At 45.1% G+C, this 22855-nt stretch overlaps 1 protein-coding gene across 1 annotated transcript in view; it reads left to right on the top strand.

The window, feature by feature from the left end:
• MDH1 (malate dehydrogenase 1) overlaps positions 1-21576 on the top strand; it is a 73932-nt gene extending 52356 nt beyond the window's left edge. Inside the window, exons 5-9 of the mRNA XM_085612552.1 lie at positions 509-631; positions 2817-2993; positions 4375-4488; positions 19931-20020; positions 21237-21576. Coding sequence (XP_085468678.1) covers positions 509-631; positions 2817-2993; positions 4375-4488; positions 19931-20020; positions 21237-21362 — 630 coding nt within the window. The 3' untranslated portion in view covers positions 21363-21576. The remainder of the gene's footprint in view (positions 1-508; positions 632-2816; positions 2994-4374; positions 4489-19930; positions 20021-21236) is intronic.
• The last annotated feature ends 1279 nt before the right edge of the window (positions 21577-22855 follow it).

The raw sequence follows: 22855 nt of genomic DNA, 5'->3' as shown, positions 1-22855 counted from the left end.
TGTCTGATGGCTGCTGCGAGCTGGTTTCATTAAACACTTTGGACTGGCTTGAGGCTACCTCTTTTAAAAAAAAAAAAGTGGGGGGGAAATAAATACTTTCTCCTTTGTACAAAACGTGGTCACTAACCACAGTAAAAGTCACTAAAGCCCCATTTAAAAACTGCTTTTGGTTAAATATTTGCTGCTTCCTGTTCCTAACGGAACAATTACTACTTCTGTTGTGTGAAGACCTTGAAACATTCCATCTTTTTATGCAGATAAAGCTAGCCGCAAGGCACTTTATGAACAAGCACTCCATGGATACTACTGGGTTTCTGAGCTTAAACAATTGCGAGTCGCTAATCGTTTTACATTGGCTGACACGATTTAGGTTTTTAAAATAGTTTTAATAAACAAATGGAAAGTAAAGCTCTATTTGTGCATCCTCACCTCTTTTGGATGTCTACTGTGCAAATTAATTGTAAGCCTGTCTTTCTGGTGCAAAAAAATCCTTCTGTTTTTGTTCAAGGTTTTGGTGGTTGGGAATCCAGCCAATACCAACTGCTTGACTGCTGCCAGGTCTGCTCCGTCCATCCCAAGAGAGAACTTCAGCTGCTTGACTCGCCTGGATCACAACCGAGCTAAAGCCCAGGTGAGTACCGCAGTCTGATCTGATGTAACTGCACCCCATGCTACTAACGAATGTGCCGTATGGCCAACTAGCACCATAGCCCAGGATTGTGTTCAATACTTGTGCTGGTTGCTGCTGCCTCCATTGTTTCAGCTTTCATTTTAGTTTCCACATTGTTTCTGTGTAGAACAATTCAATTCAAATGTGCTTTATTTTTTCAGTGACGCTAAAATAGACTTAAGACTTTTTTTGTGTGGTAGCAGGTCCCCGTCCTAACATGTTAACCATTGTCCCCCACTTTAAATTCATTTCACGTATTAAAGGATTCGCCTCAAATCTTAAGTGACTGATGTTTGCCTTTAGTCCTGGAAGCTAGTTTTGCCACAATATCTAGCAAAAACATCGCAATGACTTTTTTTTTTTTTGGGTACTAAACCTTTGTAAAAGGTGTGGAGTAAAAAGGAGTGAAGACACTAGTCTGGTACAGTGATGCAGGATTTTTCTAAGTAATTTGATTTAAGTGATGGATTTGAAGACTGGTAGAATTGGGTGAGCTTGAAACATCAGCAGGGGGGTGGCAGTGATTGGTGAATACTGGAAAAAGGTAGAATAGAGGGTCGAGGTAAGTGGAGATCAAAAGTGCATGTAGCAAACCTGGAATTGTCTGTGCAAAAGGCACGTTTAGAGACCCTGCAGGAGTGCAAGGGATAAAGGTTCTGAGCTTCATGGTCTTGTCTGCCCAGCATTCTTCAGACTAGGCAGCTACCCCTTTACACTTCTGGGGAGCGGCAGTGAGGCAGTTGAATAAAGTAGATATGGGCAAAAGATGTAAAGAGCAGCTGTGAACATTTATCTTTAAACCTGTTTAACTCATGATGGTAAAATGGCTTCAATTGAACCCCGTTGAGATCGTTGTGTAATCTTAAGGACACGGGTTTGATTTCTGTGAAGGTGACCTCTGCCTTGCATCCTTTTTGAGATTAGTAAAATCAGTACCAATTTTAATTGGATAATGTGTATAATGAAACTGTGATAGAAAACCTTAGGATAAAAGTGCTATACCACGAAGATTAGTTATTACTGTAAACAAACTATTGGAAAGCATGGTGCACATGTTTTTAAAAATAGGCGCAGTAGTTATTTGGTTATTGTGGTAGTATCGTTCTTCTGTTAATCAACTTTTGCTTATACAAATTTTAGCTACATCCTTGCTCTGTGTAGGCTCCGATTTACACTTACTTAAAACTCTTAACTATGAGTATTATATGAATATTTTTCTCTGGTCCACAGTAGCTACTCTAGCATATTTCTCTATTTGTGTGCTGCCAGTAAGCAGTTGTGTTTTTACTTCCTAGTAGCAGCTTAGCATTGCACTGTATTAACTCTCTAAATAAAAAAAAAAAAGGTTAACACCCCTCTAACTTTGGGGGTCCACTCCTTTGGTTTTTCACTTTGCCACGTTTATCCATTGAACCCTGAAGCGTTATCCTTTCGTTGTCTTCAACTATTTCCGCTTCCAACCTGTTCCTTCCTGGTAGATTCAATACTAAACCGTTTATTCTAGGGTTGAAGTGCATTCGGATTGCTTTTTTGATGTTCAGAAGGTTAGAAACATTTAAGATAAAGAACAGCAATCCATAAATTGGGCTTGAGTATGTTTGCAGATTTCTATTGAGGGTATATGATGGTGTCAGTTGCTGTGCACACATACGGTGTTTCTACTCGGCTTGCTTACTGACCGTGTTGTGAAAGGGGCATCTGTCTAATCTGGAATTAATAATGATCACCCTTGATAAACATGCTCTATAAATGTTTGTTACTTCACTAATCGCACATAATACATTCACAGAATCCCCATTGGTTGTGGCCTACCTGTTCTGCATTATAGTTCTAAATTTTCAATCCTTTATTTGAACTCCATTTTCAAGTCTTTGCCTTTGTTCTAAGCAGCAAAACATGGAGAGACTCCTAATGGACAATTTCAGCATTTATTTATTTCTTGTTAAAATACAGTATCAACCATTCAGTAATTTCTATTGAGAGACCACAAAAGCGACCGTTCTCTCGCTCGATTACAATGGCTGAATGTTCCATGCTTATTCATACATCTACCGAATCGCATTGGTGCTGGGTGGGCCCCATGAACGTTTTCACTCTGCTCGGTTTTATTTAATATACTCTGTGATGTTTCCCTTTTTCATATCAGATTTCCCTGAAGCTCAAGGTGCAATGTGATGATGTGAAGAATGTCATCATCTGGGGCAATCACTCCTCCACACAGTATCCAGATGTAACCCATGCCAAGGTCAAGGTACAAGGGAAGGAAGTTGGAGTCTATGAAGCCATCAAAGATGACAACTATCTCAAGGGGGATTTCATCTCGGTGAGATTACAATTGGTCTAGTTGGTCATGTCTACAATTCAGTACATTTGCAAAAAAGTTGTTTTTTCCAACCGCCAAGTTCTTTTTAGTGTTGTGATTTTATTAAGACCTGCTATTACAAGTTTTGTCCTAGCTTACTACTTTTATTGTAGCCATTCATATGGTATCCCCACCCTTGGTGCCTCTACCACGCTGCCAAAACCATATATGTCTTAAACATGCATTCCTTTACCTCCGTTTTGAAGTATATACACGCATGTTAAAGGGGTATGTGTGGCTAAGGTCAACACTACCCGACACCCTCACCCTTTATAAACACTACCCAGACCCCTGCTGTCCCTAAAATTACCCTTGGCCTAAAACCCTGTCCCTTTACTTGCACTTCCCTGACCCCTCCCCGCCACCCCAGCCTTAAACTACACCAACCCCTTTCACTGTCCGGAGACCTATCACACCCTGCCACCTAAACTAGCCCGGCTACCCATTCCCCTTCCCTAAGGCAAACCCTGCCCCTTTACATATATTGCCCTGACCCACCTCGCGTGGTCCCTAAAACGACGCCCCCGCCCAGCTATTACATCACTGGGTCTCTTCCTGCTTCTGCCTTTACCACAGCAGCTAGACCACGCACTATCTAAACCATGCGTGGTTAAGACTAGCTTGGTTTCTCTTGCGTAGTCTGAACACGCGTGGTTAAGACTGCAGTGTTCCAACTGTTTTCCCCACCCTTGGCTTAAGCCACTTTTGAGGTAAAATTTTCCTACCTAAGCAGGCAACCTCTTGTTTGCATAATGTGAGCTATTAAAGGTTCTCTTCATGTGGTTTGCCCAGAAGTCTGTCACCACCATGTTCGTGATATTGATAACAGGAACATACCCGCTTTCCATTCTTTTCCTTCTGATATTGTAATAACTAGGGCTGGAATCTCAATGTAGCTTAGAAACGCTGTATGTAATTAAAACATTAATGCATTCTTTTAAAACTGCAGCCAATCAAAGTGTTGCCCTTTAAAGCAGTAGGCCTTAGGCTCTCCGTTCATATTAAATTATAATCCAGTTGCACATATAGTAGAAAATGACCTTCAACTACACAGCGAGGCCTCCAGACATCACCCGTGTTGTGCTAAAAAGGCACATCCGGGCAATAAGGTCTTTAACTGAAGGCAATATTACAAATATTTTTTTTAAAGTGGTATAGACCTGGTTTTCGTGCTTTAAAGAAAAAAATATATTTTTGTTGTAGGTGGTTCTGTCAGCATTTTTAATACACCAGTGTGGACATTTGACTGTAATTTTATTTTAATCCTTTTCATTCCCCAGCCACAGGACTCGCAGAATTTTATGACTAAACAGCAACTATATTTGTGTTTTCTCTTTGGCAGACGGTGCAGCAGCGCGGGGCTGCTGTGATCAAAGCTAGGAAGTTATCCAGTGCCATGTCTGCTGCAAAAGCAATCTGTGATCATCTGCAGGATATCTGGTTTGGCACCCGAGAGGTAAACGTTTTATAGACCCAATAGTTTCCCAGATATAGTAATGTGTAATATTCCGTGAAGGCGGTCAGTTTTCCATGGAAACAGTAAAGTGTTCTCTAGCTTTCAAGCTTCAGGTCTTGTGCTCTTGAATTGGTTGGTGTAAATGGAAAATGAAACGAGTAAGATAATAGACAGAGCTACCACTGTCACAGAACATGTTCTTTCAAGTTAACTCTGCAAAGAACTGCACCGTGAATTACCAAACTACTACAATGGGCTGCAAGCAGTACATTGAAGATGATCGGTGACCTTTAGATGGGTGCTTCTAAAAGTGGTCTGTAGTTACTCTGCTTACAGTCACATAGCCTGGTGGGACCAGTGATCCTTCTGAAGTTGATGAAATTAGCTATTTGGAGCTGAACACAAGGGATCCTATTTAAATACCACCCTTCTCTCCTGCCAGGCCAGTGGCTGGTGTGCCCCTGAATTGGCTGTCTGGCTGAGTTAATATTGGAGACGGACAGGTAGAGATGACCATCCCTTCAGCAGTGTACACTTCTATAATGGTGTTCCTGTACCATTTGGTGGCCGTGCAGGTGCAACATGGACCTGGTGGATAGCACTATGGGCTGCCTATATCCTTGGTAATTAGGATAGCCAATATTTACCCCACCCCATCATGACTACATGCAGAATGTGGAATTCTGGTATTCTCAGGGCATTACACAAATGTAATCACTTGCATTACTTTCCCTGTGGTATACAGGCAATCTCACCCCCACACTCATTTTAGTAAAGGTACATTTAGGTTTCTCCCTGTGTAAATGGCGAATATCTTACCCCATTGGTCTTCATCCCTGTACTTTTCTGTAGAATTTTTGTCCGGGATACTCTGGCCCATGGGGGAGGGCCAAAGGGGGGTGGTGTTCTAATACCAGCACTCAGCTGGGAGTGATATTGTATTTGAGTTGGTAGTACATCCACCCAAATCCAACACAGTGGGGATGTAGGGGAGTTCCTCTTGTAACTATTGTCCCAAAGGTGTATGACAGGACCTTTTGTGGAGGAAGACTACAGCTTTTATTTTTTGCCAAAATGTAAGACTAGGCTCAGTTACACCTCCTTGTTGATAGTAAATGTGTGATGGGTAAATACTATACATTTCTTATCTATCTTTACTGACCCCTCTCTTCACATTAGAAAAACGTGTACATTCTCTCATGGTAAGCCTTTAGTTTGCTCTTTTGAGCAATCTGCCTAAAGATCTCTTCAAAAAGTTACTTTCTGCATAAATTCAATGGGTCTTGCAGGATTTGGTTGGGATGGGCCAATTTTCTGTAGTCTTCTGTTTTATCACGCCTAGCCAGAGCTTTGATAGAGTAGGCTGAAAAGTTTTTATCAATCTTCAGATAGTCTCTTGTGTAGCTGATACTAGACTAACTAATTTCTCATATATAGTGGGTCATCTTGCTATTTGAACTAAAAGGGCGACATTGGATCTTCCACCGTAGTTTTCCTTAATTTTATGTAGACTCCAAAAAGTGTTCAGCCACAGAACGGCATCTTTGTTAGCCCTGATAAATAGCGGACACACTTATTCAAAAGGAGAAAGTAAAGACCAGGACCAACTAAGTATAAACTGTAATTCAACCAGACAGATATTGCCATTTTAGCAGCATTCCTTCTCACCACCGCCTTGTCTCTGAACATGGATGAGTCTGCCCTTGGCCTGAGATTTACCCGAGCAGCAGCTGGCCATACTTATCCTGTATTAACCTCACCGAGGCAAGGTTTTGTAGTGTGATGGTGCAGGGGACTCTGTACTGGAAGTCCCACCCAATTCCCCCCCAACCACCCACATCTCTCGTAAAGTGCTTTTCACCCCCATGGCTGCCTTTAAGCCTCACTATTCGGAGTCATTGTGGGGTGAAAAACAGAATGCTTATTTTTGTTAATGTCAGCAGATATCCACTTCAGAGTTGAGGGCTATTACTTTGTAAGCAAAATGGTGTGTAGAGCTGCATGCTGCACGGTGACTGATACAGGTGTGTGCAAGTCTGGGGAGAAGAGCAAAGTAAAACTTTTACTGTCAATTCTGTGTCTTCTGTTCTATGTTGACTTTGTTACTCTGGCGACCGAGGTAAAGGAAGGTGCAAAGTCTTCCCCCTCACTTCTCCGCTGCCCCCCCCCCCCCACCACCCCCCCCACTTATGGAAGACCAGATTCAACATTGGTTAATGACTTATGACTTCTCCACATGTGCTGCTGATTACTGTTGCAGCATTTAAAAACTGCAATTGAGATCTGGCCTGCCGTGTAGGAAATTGTAAAAAAAAATAAAAATTATCTTGCTTTAAGAGCGCACATGGTGTTTTCTAAACCTGTTGATTGAAAATCCAAAATATTATTCTGACCGCCGAAGATATGGGAAATATCCAGATTAACAGGCGCAATGAATTCCTCAAGTGTTGACCTGTTGACTGATTTGGAGAAATTTTTGTTTGACATGCATGTGAACATAAGCTGATATGGCTAGTGTGTTATGCTTCAGGTTACACTGTAACTTTAGAATCCTGCAAAAGCTTGCCTTGTTATCAATTTTGTAAGTGTGTCCAGATGTGATGTGGTTCCTACTCGCAGGCTTTTGGAGAATATTGAAAATCAATTTGAAGGTTGGTTTTAATCATCCAAGTAGCTTTGTGTCCATCTTTGTAGTTAACTTCATGCCTTATGGTGTGTACGTAATCGTTTCAGTAAAAGCCGTACGTTGATTTATGTATTGTAAGTGAGTTTTATTTTGCTTTGTTTCAGAAAATAAACCACTAAATGCAGATAGGGTAGAGGCCACTGATTTGGTCTGAATAAAAAGTACATTTTGAGTGCTGTCCTGGGACAGTTTGATATCATCCCGGTCCTATGGGCTTTGAGTAGTACGCAGAAAGGTTTCTTTAAGCATATGGCTGTGTGGTGTTTAGTCAGTGTCTTTTACCAAAACATTTATAAATGGGTAATGTGGGACACGTTAATTTAAAAAAAAGTGCGTTTATTTCCAGTCCTCCAGTTTCTTTGAGTGGCAGTGCCTCAGCACATTTAAATATTAAATGGTGGAATGTACAGGACTGACAAATGTGATAGACTTCCATATGTCAGCACCTTGGCTCTCGTATGCCTACCAATCTTAAACTCTTGTCTCTCCTCTTCAATACAGCAAGATGTCAAAATAACTTCTCAAAATGTTAACCGTGAACGCTGTTGCAGAAAGCTCTCCTTGCCAAATTTGTGAAAATGGCGCTTCTTGAGCAAAGATCCGATTAAGCAAACCTTCTGGGACCACTTCATATTGCACAATATTCTACTCTGGCCTGTAGTATACCTTGTAGCTGTGAGTTCCTGTACCACATGTGCCCTGACGAACTACTTCTGATCGCTTAAGGAACGATTTCCTGTCCCCTTGGTGAATCAACTGAGAGTACCTGAGCGGTGAGGCGTGATGCCCCGATTACTTACCGGTAATCTTCATTACTCCGAGTATAGTCTTCCTCGCCACATGACTAACAAAGTGAGCGTCAGCTCCACAACAGAACCCTCCAAAGCAAAAAACAAAGTCAGCATCCCATGCCTCCCATCCCCTCCCAATATGGCCGACCCATGACCCCCTATAAGAGGCGGGCCGGCCCAACCCAACAGCCTGAAACTACCAAGCAAAACATGAAGCCGATAGCCAGGGAGGGAGGGATGGGAAGTCATGTGGCGAGGAAGACTATACTCGGAGTAATGAAGATTACCGGTAAGTAATCGGGGCATTACCTCCTCGTTAGTCTTACTCGCCACATGACTAACAAAGTGAGCACATACCAAAGCCAAACGGCATCATGGAAACTCGCAAGACACCAACAGACCAGAGGGCAAAAACCCAACAGGCCAGAACGAGTGGAAGGACCACCCAGGGAAAAGGAAACCACGAGCAGGAAAAACCAGCCCGGGACCAAACGACACCGGGAAAAACAAAAACCCGGACCCCAGAAACACGAGGCGCCGGCAAGAACCAGCCGCAGCAAAGGTCAAAGGGGGACAGAGAAAAGCTCCGAACCAGACGTCACAGAAACAGAGCCCAGACAGTACGCCGGACCCACACACCAGGAACGGCCAACGGAGAACCCGAAAAGGGGCATCAAACCCCCCTCAGGAAAAAGCAAAACCGAAGGAACAGAGGGCAACCCCGCCACAGCGAGCCAGCAGACAAGGCACAACCGCAATGGAGACGCAGTGTGACCAACACAGCCACCACACAAGGGAGAATACCACCCGCGAGAGAGCCGAAACCACCAGAGGAACGGGGCAGCGGAGCCATTCGGAAGCAAACCGGCAAGAGCCGCAGCAAAAGAAGAGCGCGACCGTACGCCAACAAAGGACACTGTGACAGCGTCCGCGAGACTCGCTCGACCCGTGAGATCCAACATGACCACAGGCACAAGACTCACCACAGAGCTAAAGCTCCAGGTAACAAGGAAAAGGGGCGCCGAAGAGAAACCGCGACCCCAAGGAGAGAACCCAGGCCGGAACATGGGAACAAAAAGACCCAGGAAAAGGGACGGAAACGACACCGAAGAGACCCGGCCACCAAGGGAACCCAACCAGGCCATCGCAGAAAGCGGAGAGCCCGAAAGACCACCCAAGCACAGAAGGCAGGGGAAAAAAAAGGCAGCGCCACGGACCGAACCGGCCCCCAAAGGAACCAAGCGAGCCGCCGAAGCGAGCACCCACCAAAGGCGAGAGGGACAGGAGGGCAGGGTGGGAAAAAAAAAAACCGAACCCGAGTCACGTCCAAACCCCCAGAGAGCCACCAGAGCCAACAGACCCCGGAACCCCAAATCCAGGGACAAGGACGAGGAAACAAGCACACCGGAAGCGTACGGGCCCGCCAGGGAGCAGAGAACCGGAGGCACCAGCACCCTCGGACACCCAAGCAGGAGACGCAGAAGGCCAGAGAGCCATCAGAGTCCGTTTTTTTTCCCTCCCCCCCCCCCCCCAGCCGAACCAGGGCAGGAGCGGGAAGGGCCCGGGCCAACTCCAAGGAAGGACGAGAGTCAACTGTCAGACTAAGAAACAGCCAGACAACAAGACTGCAAGGAACGCCACACGAAAGTGCGAGTAACCCCTGTGTCGGGACCATGCCAAACGCCACAGAATCGCACCAGGCGGAGAAAACGTGAAGCCGGAGTGAGCAACACAAAAACGAGAAAGGAGCGGCCAAGCCGCAGCCCTGAATAAGACAGGGCGAGTCCTAGAAGGACCCCATAGTCCACAGCACCCGGAAGACCCAGGTGGAACCCCACCCGGGCACCAACCAGACCCGACCCTGCACAACCGCAGAAAGCAGACTAGGCCAAGTGTAGACAGGGAGGCAATGCCGAAAAGCCCCACAGGCCCATGAAAACCCCGGAGGACGGTCAGCAACAGACAGGGACAGACCCCGCACAACAACCGCGGGAACCTTGAAACACAATCCAACCACACTGAAAAAGTCCAGTGCCCACTCCAGAGACTGAGCACCCACTGACATTGAAAAGACCAGGGATGGAACACCCGAACTACAGTGGAAGAGTCCAAGACCTGAACCCTAAGGTCTGAGTGACTCCAACAGAGCGGACACCGTCTGCAAGCCGAAAGGCAACCAAAGCCCGCGAGGGGGCAAGGAGTCACAACAGAGGGGGCCGAGATACCCACACGCACCCCGGTACAGAGAAGCCCACAGCCGCCCCCACAGAGGGGGAGCCAAACGCCAGAACCCAAACCCCAGAGCCCGCTAGAGCAGGGCATCAAGCACAAGGCGGCGGGGGAGGGGGAGCGCAGGGCAGGGCAGGGCCGTGAGGGCCAGAAGGAGGGGGAACGAGAAAGTGAGCCTGACAAGGCGGGGCCACCACCCGGGACACCCACAACCAAACTGGGCAGAGTAGAAGGCAACAAACTGCCTCTGCGCAGGAAGGAAGACAGCGGAGCAACACAGAACCGGAGGAGGAAGAGCAAGCACCCAGCCAGCACCCCCAACCACCAGGACAGAACATGCTTACCAGCAAAGAGAAGCAAGCCACGGAAACCGAAAAGCCCCAGAAGAAGGACAAAACAACAACTACAACACCCACAGAGGGACGAAACAATGTAAGTCCCGGGAAAGCCGCAGCGCGTAAAGGCAAGCAGCGAGGCCAGCACCCAACAAACTCCACCATGAAGCGAAGAGCAGGAAAGGCAGTACAACGACGACACCTAGCAGCAAAAGCGCTAATACAAAGATGACAATGGAAGTATTGCACCCCCCCCCCCCCTGCTTGGGCAGAGAAGAGGCAGCGAAACAAATGGAGAGCCAGCGAGGGACAAAGCAAACCCCGACCCCGGGGCAACGAGCCGGTCCGGATCGGGAGACAGCACAGTCGAAGGCCAAAGGAACAGGAGAACATGTGGCAACCCCTGGGACCGGGAACCACCAAGGCAACGGCAGCAGCGGGCCAGGAAGGCAACGAGCACCGTGGCAAAACCAACAGCGCGGGCCAGCGCCGCAAACTCCCAGGCGAAGCGGAGACACGAAGCGCACACTGAACAAGGTGAGCTGGAACCTGACAGGAAAAGCAAAAACACCGCCAGAAATACCGACAGCGAGCACAGCAAGCCGGCGCCTCAGGACACCCTCGGAGCAGAACACACGGCACCGGAGAGTAATGAACTAACTCACAGGCGTTGGACTGGGGCGGAGAGTAGCGCGCCCGCAGCCCCCACACCCGACTGCGACCCAACGGAACGGGAGCACCACGGCAGGGGTACATGCGCCTGTCACAATAAGGCAGGTCAGTGAACACACACTCGCGTCTCAGAGCCACTGACATCAAATGCATCAGAGGCATCTACCAAGGGCACCGCTAGAGCAGGGCAACATACAAGTAGGAGCAGTGTCATAAAAATAAAATCGCAGAACGAACTGGTCAAATGGCAAGGAGGCCACCAGGGAGCTATAATACAGCGTACAGCTACTGTGGGGTTGTTACAACAGTATGTAGTCAGAGCGCCTACATACAAAGAGTTCAAATACACCGGCATATTATCAACGCGTGCAGGAAAGAAGCCATATAGTGAAATGTGACGAGAAAACAGCACCAGCAAAATGTAACACAAAAGCCTGCAGTTGCAGGGCTGGCCAAAAATCGCCCAGCAGGGCTGCCCGAGCACGGGGACTCAGCATGAGGACGAGTGTTTTTCAGTAAAAGCACCCATCACACAAAGCCACCCGGGGCTCAAAAGAATGTGCGCCAACTGAAGCAACAAATGCACAAGTCCCCTGTGAGGAGTCCCCATAAACGTGAAACACAGCACACAGGTCCGCCACCGTCCCGGGGGATGAAGGCACCCTGAAAACACCTGCCAGAGCCTGGCTGTGAGACAGCAGAGAAGAAAACCTCCAGCGTACAAGGAAGGCGGGAGACATACCCCGCGGAACACAACAACGAAGCCCCGAGCCGGCCAACAGCCGCGAGGAACAACAGCGCGCACACAGCAACGCCGGCGACCCCGAAGCGAAGCAAGACGGAGGGAGATCCATGGACGCAGGTAACTCACAACGCCGACATGGACGAGCACAACCCCCCTGCACAGCGGCCCCAATTCACTAGGAACGCAGCGTGTATCTAGTAAGGAAGGAAGTGTAGAGATTCCGGGACGGACCGAGCCCCGTAGAGCCGCCGCCTCCCCCAACGCCAGGAAGGCAGGCGGGCAGGTGAATACGCGGCTCGGAAGGGAGACTGTAACAGGGCAGATAACAAAAGCACCCGTTCGCAACCCTCGGGACACAGTCCCAATGAAAGGAGGCATCCCGCAGGGAAACCGGAGTCGCACAGCAGCCGCCCGTAGATGAAAACGACGGGCGGCGAAGGGAAAAGACCGATAACAGGCAACTGTTCCCAGCGCAAACACCCCCCCCCCCCTTACCTGAAAACCCAGGGCTCGCTAAGGCAGAGCCTCACCGGAAGCAGCACAGCAACAACGCCACACACCCCGGGGGCAACAAGCAGGGGTACAAACCAGGTCCAGGCTCCTAGGGTCCGCTAGAGCAGGACCTCCAACCCAGGACCCAAGCACCTGCTACAGCAGGCACCACTCACCTGATGCGCTCTGGAGAGAGTGCAGAACAAAAAAAAACAGGCTGTTGGGTTGGGCCGGCCCGCCTCTTATAGGGGTCATGGGTGACTGGGTCGGCCATATTGGGAGGGGATGGGAGGCATGGGATGCTGACTTTGTTTTTTGCTTTGCTTTGGAGGGTTCTGTTGTGGAGCTGACGCTCACTTTGTTAGTCATGTGGCGAGGAAGACTAACGAGGAGGTAATGTACCAGAGCAGACTGAACGGAGCGCGGTGAGGTGCCGGACGCAAGCTGTACCTGAACCGAGCCTGAAGGTGCGACATTGGCAGCCAGGCAATGTGTTGCTCAGTGTGCTGCTCGGCCCTACTGAAGCAGCCGGGAGATGTGCTGTGTGGCGCAAGAGGGTAAGCGCTGCGGAGCCCTCCTGCCTTCTCCGAATATCGCTGCCGGGAGACGTGCACACGGCAAGGCGGTAAGATGGAAAGAGTGTGGAGCCTGCTGCCCCATCGCCCGCTTGTGCCTGCGTTGAACATTTGGACCTTGGTCCTTAGACAACAAAAGGCTACTCGCCACCCTCTGATACACTGCAAGTCAACTACAGTAGCACTGGCGGCGTTGTGTACTGGCACACTGCAGTATAGGTGCAGCAAGTGAGTGCAGCCACCATTAGTGTGTGGTTGCGGAGAGTGTGCCGTGGTGACACTGTGGAGGCGGCCAATCCAGGTGTGGCCTACAGTGACACCAGGACACCCCCACTCACTGGGGGGGGGGGTTAGGTAGCAGGCAACAAGGGGCAGGAGCTCCAAAAGGGAACCCATCTGTGTATAGTGGGGTGTTTCTACAGTGACCAGGACAACAGAGAATAAAAAAAGGAGCAGTATTCAAGCAGCAGAGTTTAGTGGGGATATCACAATTTTGCTGCAGGCAGTTAAAGGAATAAATGCCTAATTAAGATTAATACACACCATATGTAATTCGGATCGAACTTTGGGATCACTGGATCTCTAGTCCTCGGCAGTAGCCACCAGTGGATAAGGCTCTCATAAACCCTGATAACCTTGGGACACACAGACACAATGTCACAGGGTCCTAACGTGACCAGGCCATAACGGAAACTAAGGATACACCAAGCTACCAATTTTCAACTTATAAAAGGGATATAAGAAGAACCAAAAAGGCTCTAAAGGACAGACATAGCGTAGTAGATCATGAGGTCAGGATGTGTGCGTGGTGGGCCTATGCTTACAAACCACGCAAGCAAGCATAAAAGAATTTAAAACCTCTGATAGCTCAGTGGGCGAACCGCAGGCAAAGACCAGACCCGACTTACAGCTAGTTGGCACTATAATTAAAAACTCCTGACAAATCAGTCAAGCAATATTATTCCAAAAACAGAAAAAAGTAAAACCCTAAAACTGTCTCTTTCAGCCTAAATTGGATACGAAACAGTTTCTTAAGTGCGGGAGATGCTCTTCCCTCATGCTCCACAGTATACCGGTCCTTCCGACACCCCTCTGGCCTAATCGTCAAGCGGATAGTGACCACAAAAAAGGAAAGTTCAAGCAGTGGGGTGGAGAACTCCTGGCCAGCCTGTTTAATATTAATTCCACAGTACCAAACTATCTCTGTGCCCCAGATTACTGTAGTAGATAGAGACCATTAAAGAATACAGGACTAAGGAAGTGCGGAAAGCCTTCTTAGAAGGATTAGGTGACTGGAGTGTTTATTGCATCTAGTGCATCGGAATTACAATGTCTGGTAAAATGGGGGGAGGGGGGTGTACAGTCAGAAAACATAACAGATGCACCTGCGAAGGAGCGGAAAGGCGCAAAAAACATATTGGTACCATCTAATCTCTAAGGACGATCTGGGTTTGGAGCATAGAACACCGCCTGCTCTATCACCATTACAAACTAAGTTGGTGATGTCCCAAATCTGCGAGATGGAAGACCAGGAACAATTTTACTGTCTTGGCGAGGAAGAGTGGAAGGGCCTCCTGGCAACCTACACTCAGGAAATGTGCAGGAATGACCCTCCTGAAGACTCAAATGGAGGGTAATTGAAAACCAGGCAGTTGGGGAGACACAAGGGGAACGAAAGTCACCTGAAGACACAAGTGGTGCAATATCCGACAATAGAGACCTGCAACGATCCCATCATGGGAATGCTTGGACAAGTCTGCTAAAAACAGTGCAACTCCTAGTAGAGGCCTTTCAATATCCATCTGATAAAATGGACACACAACTAACCTTACTGAACACTGTCTGTCTTTGTGGTTGCAATCGATGGCAAGCTAGGCACGTTAACCTCTTCTGTGCCCATGACGAGATACTCTCGTCATGGAGCACGGTTGCGCTGTGCCCATGACGAGACTATCTCGTCATGAACCCCGCCCGCTAATGTAACGCCCGGCACAGGAGGGGGAAAGGGCGGGGCACTGAAGGGGTTAAACACTTTTTTGCAAAATATACAGGATCATGCTCAAGCTACTACGCAAAACTGTGGATGCGGCCTGATAGACAAACTAGCTTCCCTCCCGCTAATGTTGAGTGATTCATGCTCACAAATTAAAGGCCTCACAATGGGTACACACAGCCTTCAGATGATCAACCCTTAAATGAAAACTAAGAAGCTATGGAAACTCAATTGACTTCAACCGCTAAGGAAGAGTACCCCTGCATTAAGATAAAACCATAACATAAGAAACGAGAGTAGTAAAAAAGCAACCAAGCCAACTATCTGATACTCTAGTAGAAGAAAAAGGGGTAAACAAAATGAATGTAAGACCAAAGACGCACACAAAAAAAGGAAAGGTCGTAATCAAAAACTAAGTACTAATCAGGATGGATTCTTGCGCCTCTTTTGGACAACTTCATTACAAAAAACAAATCCAGACAATGTAACCAAACTAGGAGGAATAAACAAAACATAGAAACTATGACAGGATCAAGTCAAACCTCCCCAAGCGGCATGCAAGGAGCAAATATGACTGAGTCCACTGGGGAGGTAGTGGATGAAGTTACAACAGCCCCAATCAAAAGGAAATACCACTAACTCTCAAAAGAATAAAAAGGATGTAACAGCAGGAACAACTAGAATCCAACCACGTGATTTAAATCTGGATTATTCGCTTTTTAGTAATCCTTTAAAACTATCTACAAATTATCATGCCTCCAAGGGCAATCAGAAAAACATGGTGAATTTGGAAAATCAAATGTATTGACAATAGGGAATCGGAAGATACAAGGATCGGCCAAATTTATCATTAGAGATCAATTGATAACACAAATGACCTCCCTCAAACCAGAGGACCACCTGAGACCGGAAATTCAGGCATCCCCAAAACCAAACCGAATCAGCCTGGGACCACTCCGGCAAGAAAGTAAAGGACAACTGCTGGGATTAGTACAAAATACACAGTTAAAGTGTAGAAGGAAACTGGGAGTATCCCACGCACCTGCTAGTATCAGGACTATTTAATGCGGTCGTCCCTCAGTCCCCAAGAAATCAAAGCTGGACCTCATGGGTCAATTGGGAGGGAAACAAGCGTCTTATGGCTTACACCACAATATAGATCCAAAGGAAGGCACGACATGAATCTAGGTAACCTATTGCGTCTGCTGTCTCGCATACCATCCTTGACAGAGGTGAAGATGTCTGACTTAGATTCAGTAGAGTTTATCAAATGCAAGGACTCCTTGGAAGGAGAAAAAACAAACAGCACTGACCTAAACAACAACCGCTGCACAAAAAATAATTTTAGAAAGTAATACCTTTAGGAGCTCGGAGATAAACATTACTCCATACATCAAGCCAGGATACCCTGATTTGCTAAACCCAGAAAATACAGGGGCAGACTAAGCGACCGCAAACAGACTAGTAACATTGGTGCTGAAAGGAGCTGTGGGGCACTGTCAAATGAATAGGGAACCTCCACTAGTAAAACCCAGAAACTGCCGGAATCCTACTACGCTACAGAACTGGGAAACTGACCCAAGATGGCTTTCGAGAACCAAAAATAACCAAAAGAATTGACCACACCTATGCCTGTCGCAAAAAGCACAAAAGGGCTTCTACGAATATGCTCATGGAATGTAAACGGATTAGCTAACAAACACAGACCAAGACTTTGTCATGTACATAAGGGCACTTGGTATCGTGGCACTACAAGAGACTTGGTAAATCGACCCTCCGCACCTACAGGGATTTCTGCGGTTTTTTTCACCAGTGCACTCAAGGGGGCAAAATGTGGTCACCTGCAAGGAGGACTGGTATGGTATGTCTCTAACACAAGCCTATCCACAGCCTGTGAAATTGGGCCAACATCTCCAGCGTCTTTGGCAGTAAACCTCTTTACTCCATCACTATCACGTGCTAGAGATACCACCATCCTATTTAATGCTTGTATTCAACGGAAAACTAAGGCAGCAAAGGAACTGCAACTTCTTGGAAGCCAGTTGTGGGCCCTTCCCCTAAACAGATCTTATTCTTACTGGGGACCTAAATCTCAATCTAATGGGTTCCTCCTCTGGCGAAGTGCTGCTTCAAAATACAATCTGGGACATCCCACTGCAAGGGAAACCACAAACTAAGGATGGACACTTAGTTTTGGAGGCACTGGAAAATCTTAACCGCAGAGCAATAAATTTAAGATCTGCCGGGGACTATCCTCCAACAAAACACAGCTCAATAAAAATTAATACAATACTGGACTACACCTTCATCTCCCTAGATCTGTTTCTGATGGTGACCACCGGCCTCAAGAAATTACGCTTAGAACAATTCTCCCCGTGTTTGAACAGCCTTCGGCTCCTCGTGGATCAGAATATACCACCAATCTTAAAAGAATTAAGTTCATGCAAGCCGCAGATCGTAGGATGTTGGAAATCGCAAAACAGAACTTTGAATCGAGACTGATCAAGTGAAGTTGAGAAATGGGAGGACTTTACTACAACTATGGCAGCATATGCAACCAGGATTAAACCAACTCAGAGTTGTAGCAGCATGAAGCCTTTGTCACAAATTGCCCAAAAAGAAATCCAGCTCTAAAACGTCTATTTATTGCACATTGAGACCACTTCGCTGCAAGCCAAATGTCAAAATACAACTACTACAAAAGCAAAAGGCGCTGTTGAGAAGACACATAGATTTGCGGAGGATGATCTCTGGGCAAAATTACATGCTTACATCAAACAGAGTAATAGCGCCAGATTCTGGGGAACTATAAATCGATTAATCCGTCCTGCCCACAAGGGAATCTCTTCTAATGTTTCGGAGGAATCGTGGGTAAATTCTCTGGTCCCATTTTCACCTAGATACTGAACTCATGGCTTGGGGTCAAGGAACTCAAAATATTTCAGAAGGCGTAACAACCAACCTTGCCTGGGCTGCGTGTAACCATACAGTACTAGAGGAAGATCTACCATCTGAGAACCCTCCAAGGAGCTAAATTAGTACCATCAAACGGCAAATAAGGAAGGGAAGGAGAGAAGGGGCCCCAGGCCCAAACTGAATACCACTAGCACTTTATAAACAAGAGGCAAGTGTTTGGGCAGCAGCGCTGGAACCACTCAACATACTTCTTTTCTGTGAACATTTTGCAGTGCTCCTCGAGCGGATCAATTATTTCACCAATTTTCAAGACCGACCAAGTTTATACCACAAAACTATTGGCTAGTGGCCCTCCTGGATAATGAGGCAAAATTATTTGCCGGAATGTTACTAGAGGAGCTCCAGGCATGGGCCATTGAGAAATCTGTAATCTCATTAAATCAGACTGGATTTGCAAAATTAGTTGGGACAACTACAAATGTACTAACTATGGCAATGCTAATGGACCAGGCTGAATCTGCAAAGATGTCCCTACACCTATGTTTTATAGATTACAAGGCAGCCTTTGACCATCTGAATCACAACAGCCTATGGTCCAAATTACAGTTGAGGGTTGCCACAGCCCCTATTAATCCTGCTGATAAATCTGCATACAGATCCATGGGTTTAGATAAAGCTGAATGATGGGTCACTTCTGTCAAGACTCATACCGGACCACGGCAAATGAGCCAACTCCAAAGTTCATGAATTTTCCGTTGTTGGGATACAGAAGACCCTAATTACAAGCCGGGATGCGACTTGATTGACCCTTCTTGTGGGGTGACTTCCTGAGCTACTATTTTTGATTTTTAAATGCGGAAGAAAGTATAGAATATTCTACGCAATGTATTAAACCATGATGAAGTTCCTTGGTCAAATGAAAACGCGTTGGCTCATGGCCAGTTTTACTATTTACACTAATAAAACAAATTGGACTAAATGCGAATACGTTACGACATAATCATTATTGGAACCCGGTGACCCCCCCCTTAACTATAATTTGAAGTCTGAGGATCCCCCACTGATTCTTCCCAGCATAAGCATTCTTAATTATTCGAACTGTGAAATGATACAAAAAATACAGACACTAGCCTTAATCAAACACCTAAATGATTAAATATTTTATTTAATTCACAAATATAAAACAATTTTAATAAGGTGGGAGCTTTTATAAATCTAAGCAAATCATCCATACTATATTCTTTTTGATGTACTCTCTACTGCCACAAGCCAATCTCAGGATATTGACTTAATATTTAGCTTCCAATTTAAAATTATTTCCCGTTTACAGAACATTTTACCATTTTCAACGTAACATTTTTCTTTTTATATAAACGTATTGGTTAATTTTTTTTTAAAGCAGTCACGGATCTCCTAATTGGACATCACGCACACCCGTGGGTCCCTAGACCACAGGTGAAGAACCACTGGTCTAGGCCCTTTCCGCAATACCAACATTAACTTGTCTCTTCTAGAAGAAACTCTGTTAATCCTCCTCAGAAGGTTAGCAACAATATTTGTGGTTATTTGTTTCCTAAATTAGTTGTAAAAACCAACTTCTGTACCCAACTGCGATGGAATCTAACACTACAATTGCACAGCGCATTTACTGTTTCATGTTGACACATTCCTGTGCTTTCATAGACTAGAAATTGTTTCTGGTGTGTGTTTTTTCTTTGCTGTCAACATTTTGTGGTTGTTGTCCTAAGTACCTGAAATGTTTCAAGTTTCCAATATGCTATTGCCAGTTATACTGAAATCCCCTTTTGCTGTATTTATTTTGAAAACTGTTGATACATCGTCCATAGCCAGTGAAATGGGACGATGGGGTTTCCCAACAGTTATTCACTAATGTTGTTCACCTTCAGATTCACCTGCCAAGTTCTCCTCCTGTGAGTTTTAATGATGTTCGACCTTCTGGAAATTGTTCTATTTCTATCCTAATTGGCTTGCCTTTTCTTTCCTTCAGGGAGAATTTGTTTCCATGGGAGTGATTTCAGATGGCAATTCTTACGGCATCCCTGAGGATTTGGTTTATTCGTTCCCTGTGACTATCAAGGTGAATTACTTGTGTGGTTTGAAGTTTAAATCTTTTCCACAACTTGCTCAGCGTGATCTAAAATCTGATGAAACATTTTATTTTGTATGAAGCTTTCTTTGTTTGATTCTAAACAATATTAGCTTATCAGTCACTGTTCAGATGTGCTGATGAATTGGTTCTAATTGCCTCCCGAAGTTTCGAGTCTGTTTATTTTTAAGACTAGTGCCTGCACTTGTTCAGTAGTGGGTGATGGGATTCTATTTCTAGTACTTTCGGTATAATTTAGTCCCTGTATTTAAAATTTACTTTGTAATATGATTTTTCCTTTATTTACATTATTCTGGTCTCTTACTCATCCTAATTACTCAGTTTCTTGAAGGCTATAGCAGGGTAGGGTTTGGATATGTTTATGCATATGCAAATTTCTTTTCAAGCTTCACTCTCGTTCCACTCTTTTCTGATACTACTGCTGATCTATTCAGTATGCCCTGGTTAAATGTAACCTGATATTGTTGATGACCTGCTGTACTGTTTTATAGCATAGTGAATGTAAAATGGCAATACATATATTTGGGTGATGCAGGAACCAAGCTACATATGAATTGCTTTGCCCGGCCCCTGGCTTCAAATCCACTGTTAATCTTCATTCTGCACGAAGGTGGGTTATTTAAAAAAAAATGAGCTGACGACTGGGTACTGTGTACCTTTCTAAGCAGAGCTGCCTAGCCAAAAAATAGACTGGTCCTCATTTGTAGAACTAGGCATTGAGGTTTGACTGTTTCGTTTTTATCCATGCCCCAAACCCCGGCATTCAGGTTTTTCTTCACCGAAGTAATTTAGGTTGTAGTATATTACTTGTATCAACTTTGTCTAAGCTGTCCTGGTGCTGGACACTCGCCATCCCCACTTTTCATTGTATCATTTTAACTTGTTGGATTTTTATGATACATTTTTGCCATTAAATGTAGGTCTAGTAACCATGCACTGGAGATCCTTAGTCTCTCCCACCTGGTCAAACTACCAGGTTTTCAGACCCCATTTCACTGAAGTTTGATTAAACACTGCTTAAAAATGGAACGAGTTCTCCTTATTCAGTTTTTAACGCTTTTTATTTATTTTGTCATGCGCTGTGTGATTTGGATACTGTGCAACTTCTTGGACTAGACATGTATGTTTTTTGGACTCATTTGATGTTTTTCTAGTTATCAATCTGGTTTACCTTCTTTCAATGCAGAATAAAGGCTGGTCGTTTGTTGAAGGGCTACCGATCAATGATTTCTCTCGTGAGAAGATGGATTTAACAGCCAAAGAGTTGGTGGAGGAGAAAGACACTGCGTTTGAATTCCTTGCTACTGCTTGACTAAATGAAAGTCCAGTTTCAGAAAAGCACTTAAATGCCCAGACGATTAAATGTTGTCTTTAAAACCTACAGTAGCACATGACCATATGTTGGAGAGAACTATTTTAAACTATCAAGGTCAATTATCTCAAAGATTGCATCAAGATTATGACTGTAATATTAATGATTGTTCAAAAACAACCTCCGTGAAATAAATAACTTGGTGTTTGATTTAGTTTTTTGTTTATAGTAAATGGTTTATTGTACTTTAATCTGATTAATTCATCGAGAATGCAAATAACAAAATAGATCCCATCTTGCAGTCTAGAATACGTGACAATCCTGCATAAACTGGGAACACTTTTACATTTAAAAAAAAAAAAAATGTTTTATTCCCCTACCTTAAAATTGTTATTTGCACCCTGCCACTCCTTTACTTCCCAAATGTGCAGGGTTTAGCCTTGGTTGTAAACCTAACCACCAAGGAGATATCAAATTGAGAACTCTGGCGATTTGACTTCTGGTCAAATTGTTGCCTTTGCATTAACAGCTGGATCTTATTTTGGTGTACATGAAAATGTAATGTACGTTCAGCAATACAAAACTATGAACCACAATACACTAGGAAACATCTGAAGCAAAATCTTACGGTGCTTTGTGGAGCAGCACAGTTATGTGGTAACAAACTAACACTGAATAACCGGATCTTAAAGAAATGATGACCAACTGCAAACCATTATCCCTCACACAAACCTCCTGACAGCTGGTTCGTGATATAACCACTCGCCAAAAAGATTTTCTTTTAAAGATGTATATAATATTCAACCAAAGGATATTTTGAAAACACTACTCGGTTACCTCTGAAATAACTATAAAACGCTTTACCAACTGCTTACAACATATGGGCCGGCTCAATTGGGGTGACTTCCCTATTTTAATTATGATTGGCTGGACTTGACACATCAGAAGTGGCGTAATGCATGCAGTTTGTAATTTGAGGTTTTCTTTAAATTTGTCTCAATGGTTGAGAGACCTATGACTGCTTTTATATCAAAGGGTACCTTGCGGCACACATGAGCATACTCGAAATAAGGAGTGGGAGGGAACAAGATTCCTGCCCTTCAGCTTTTATTTTTTTAAATATCTTTATTGGTTTTTGGTTTTATTGTTCCTTACAATAATTGCTCTCCTTCACATTACAATTTTCATGATAATACACAATAATTAAAATGGAAAACCATATGGAAATCTTTGTAGTACAATCATATGACATCTGTGCATAGATTATTGCTTCGATTTAAGGCCTAGGTACTGCACGTCTTAACGCTCGCATCATAAATACAGCAACTTGCACTATGCCATGTCATGTTCTCCTGCTCAATGTTACTGCATTATTTCTAGCGAATAATGGTAATTGCTGGTACCATGTATCTGCATTGTTGATCTTAAACTGTGTGTTTATATACATTCTTTACGTCATCAGAAGGCGTAGTGGAAATCCGTGTAGTCGTCTA

This window comes from Triturus cristatus, chromosome 6, assembly GCF_964204655.1.
Source record: "Triturus cristatus chromosome 6, aTriCri1.1, whole genome shotgun sequence".
Classification (NCBI taxonomy): domain Eukaryota; kingdom Metazoa; phylum Chordata; class Amphibia; order Caudata; family Salamandridae; genus Triturus; species Triturus cristatus.
This window is presented reverse-complemented; position numbering and strand designations above follow the sequence as displayed.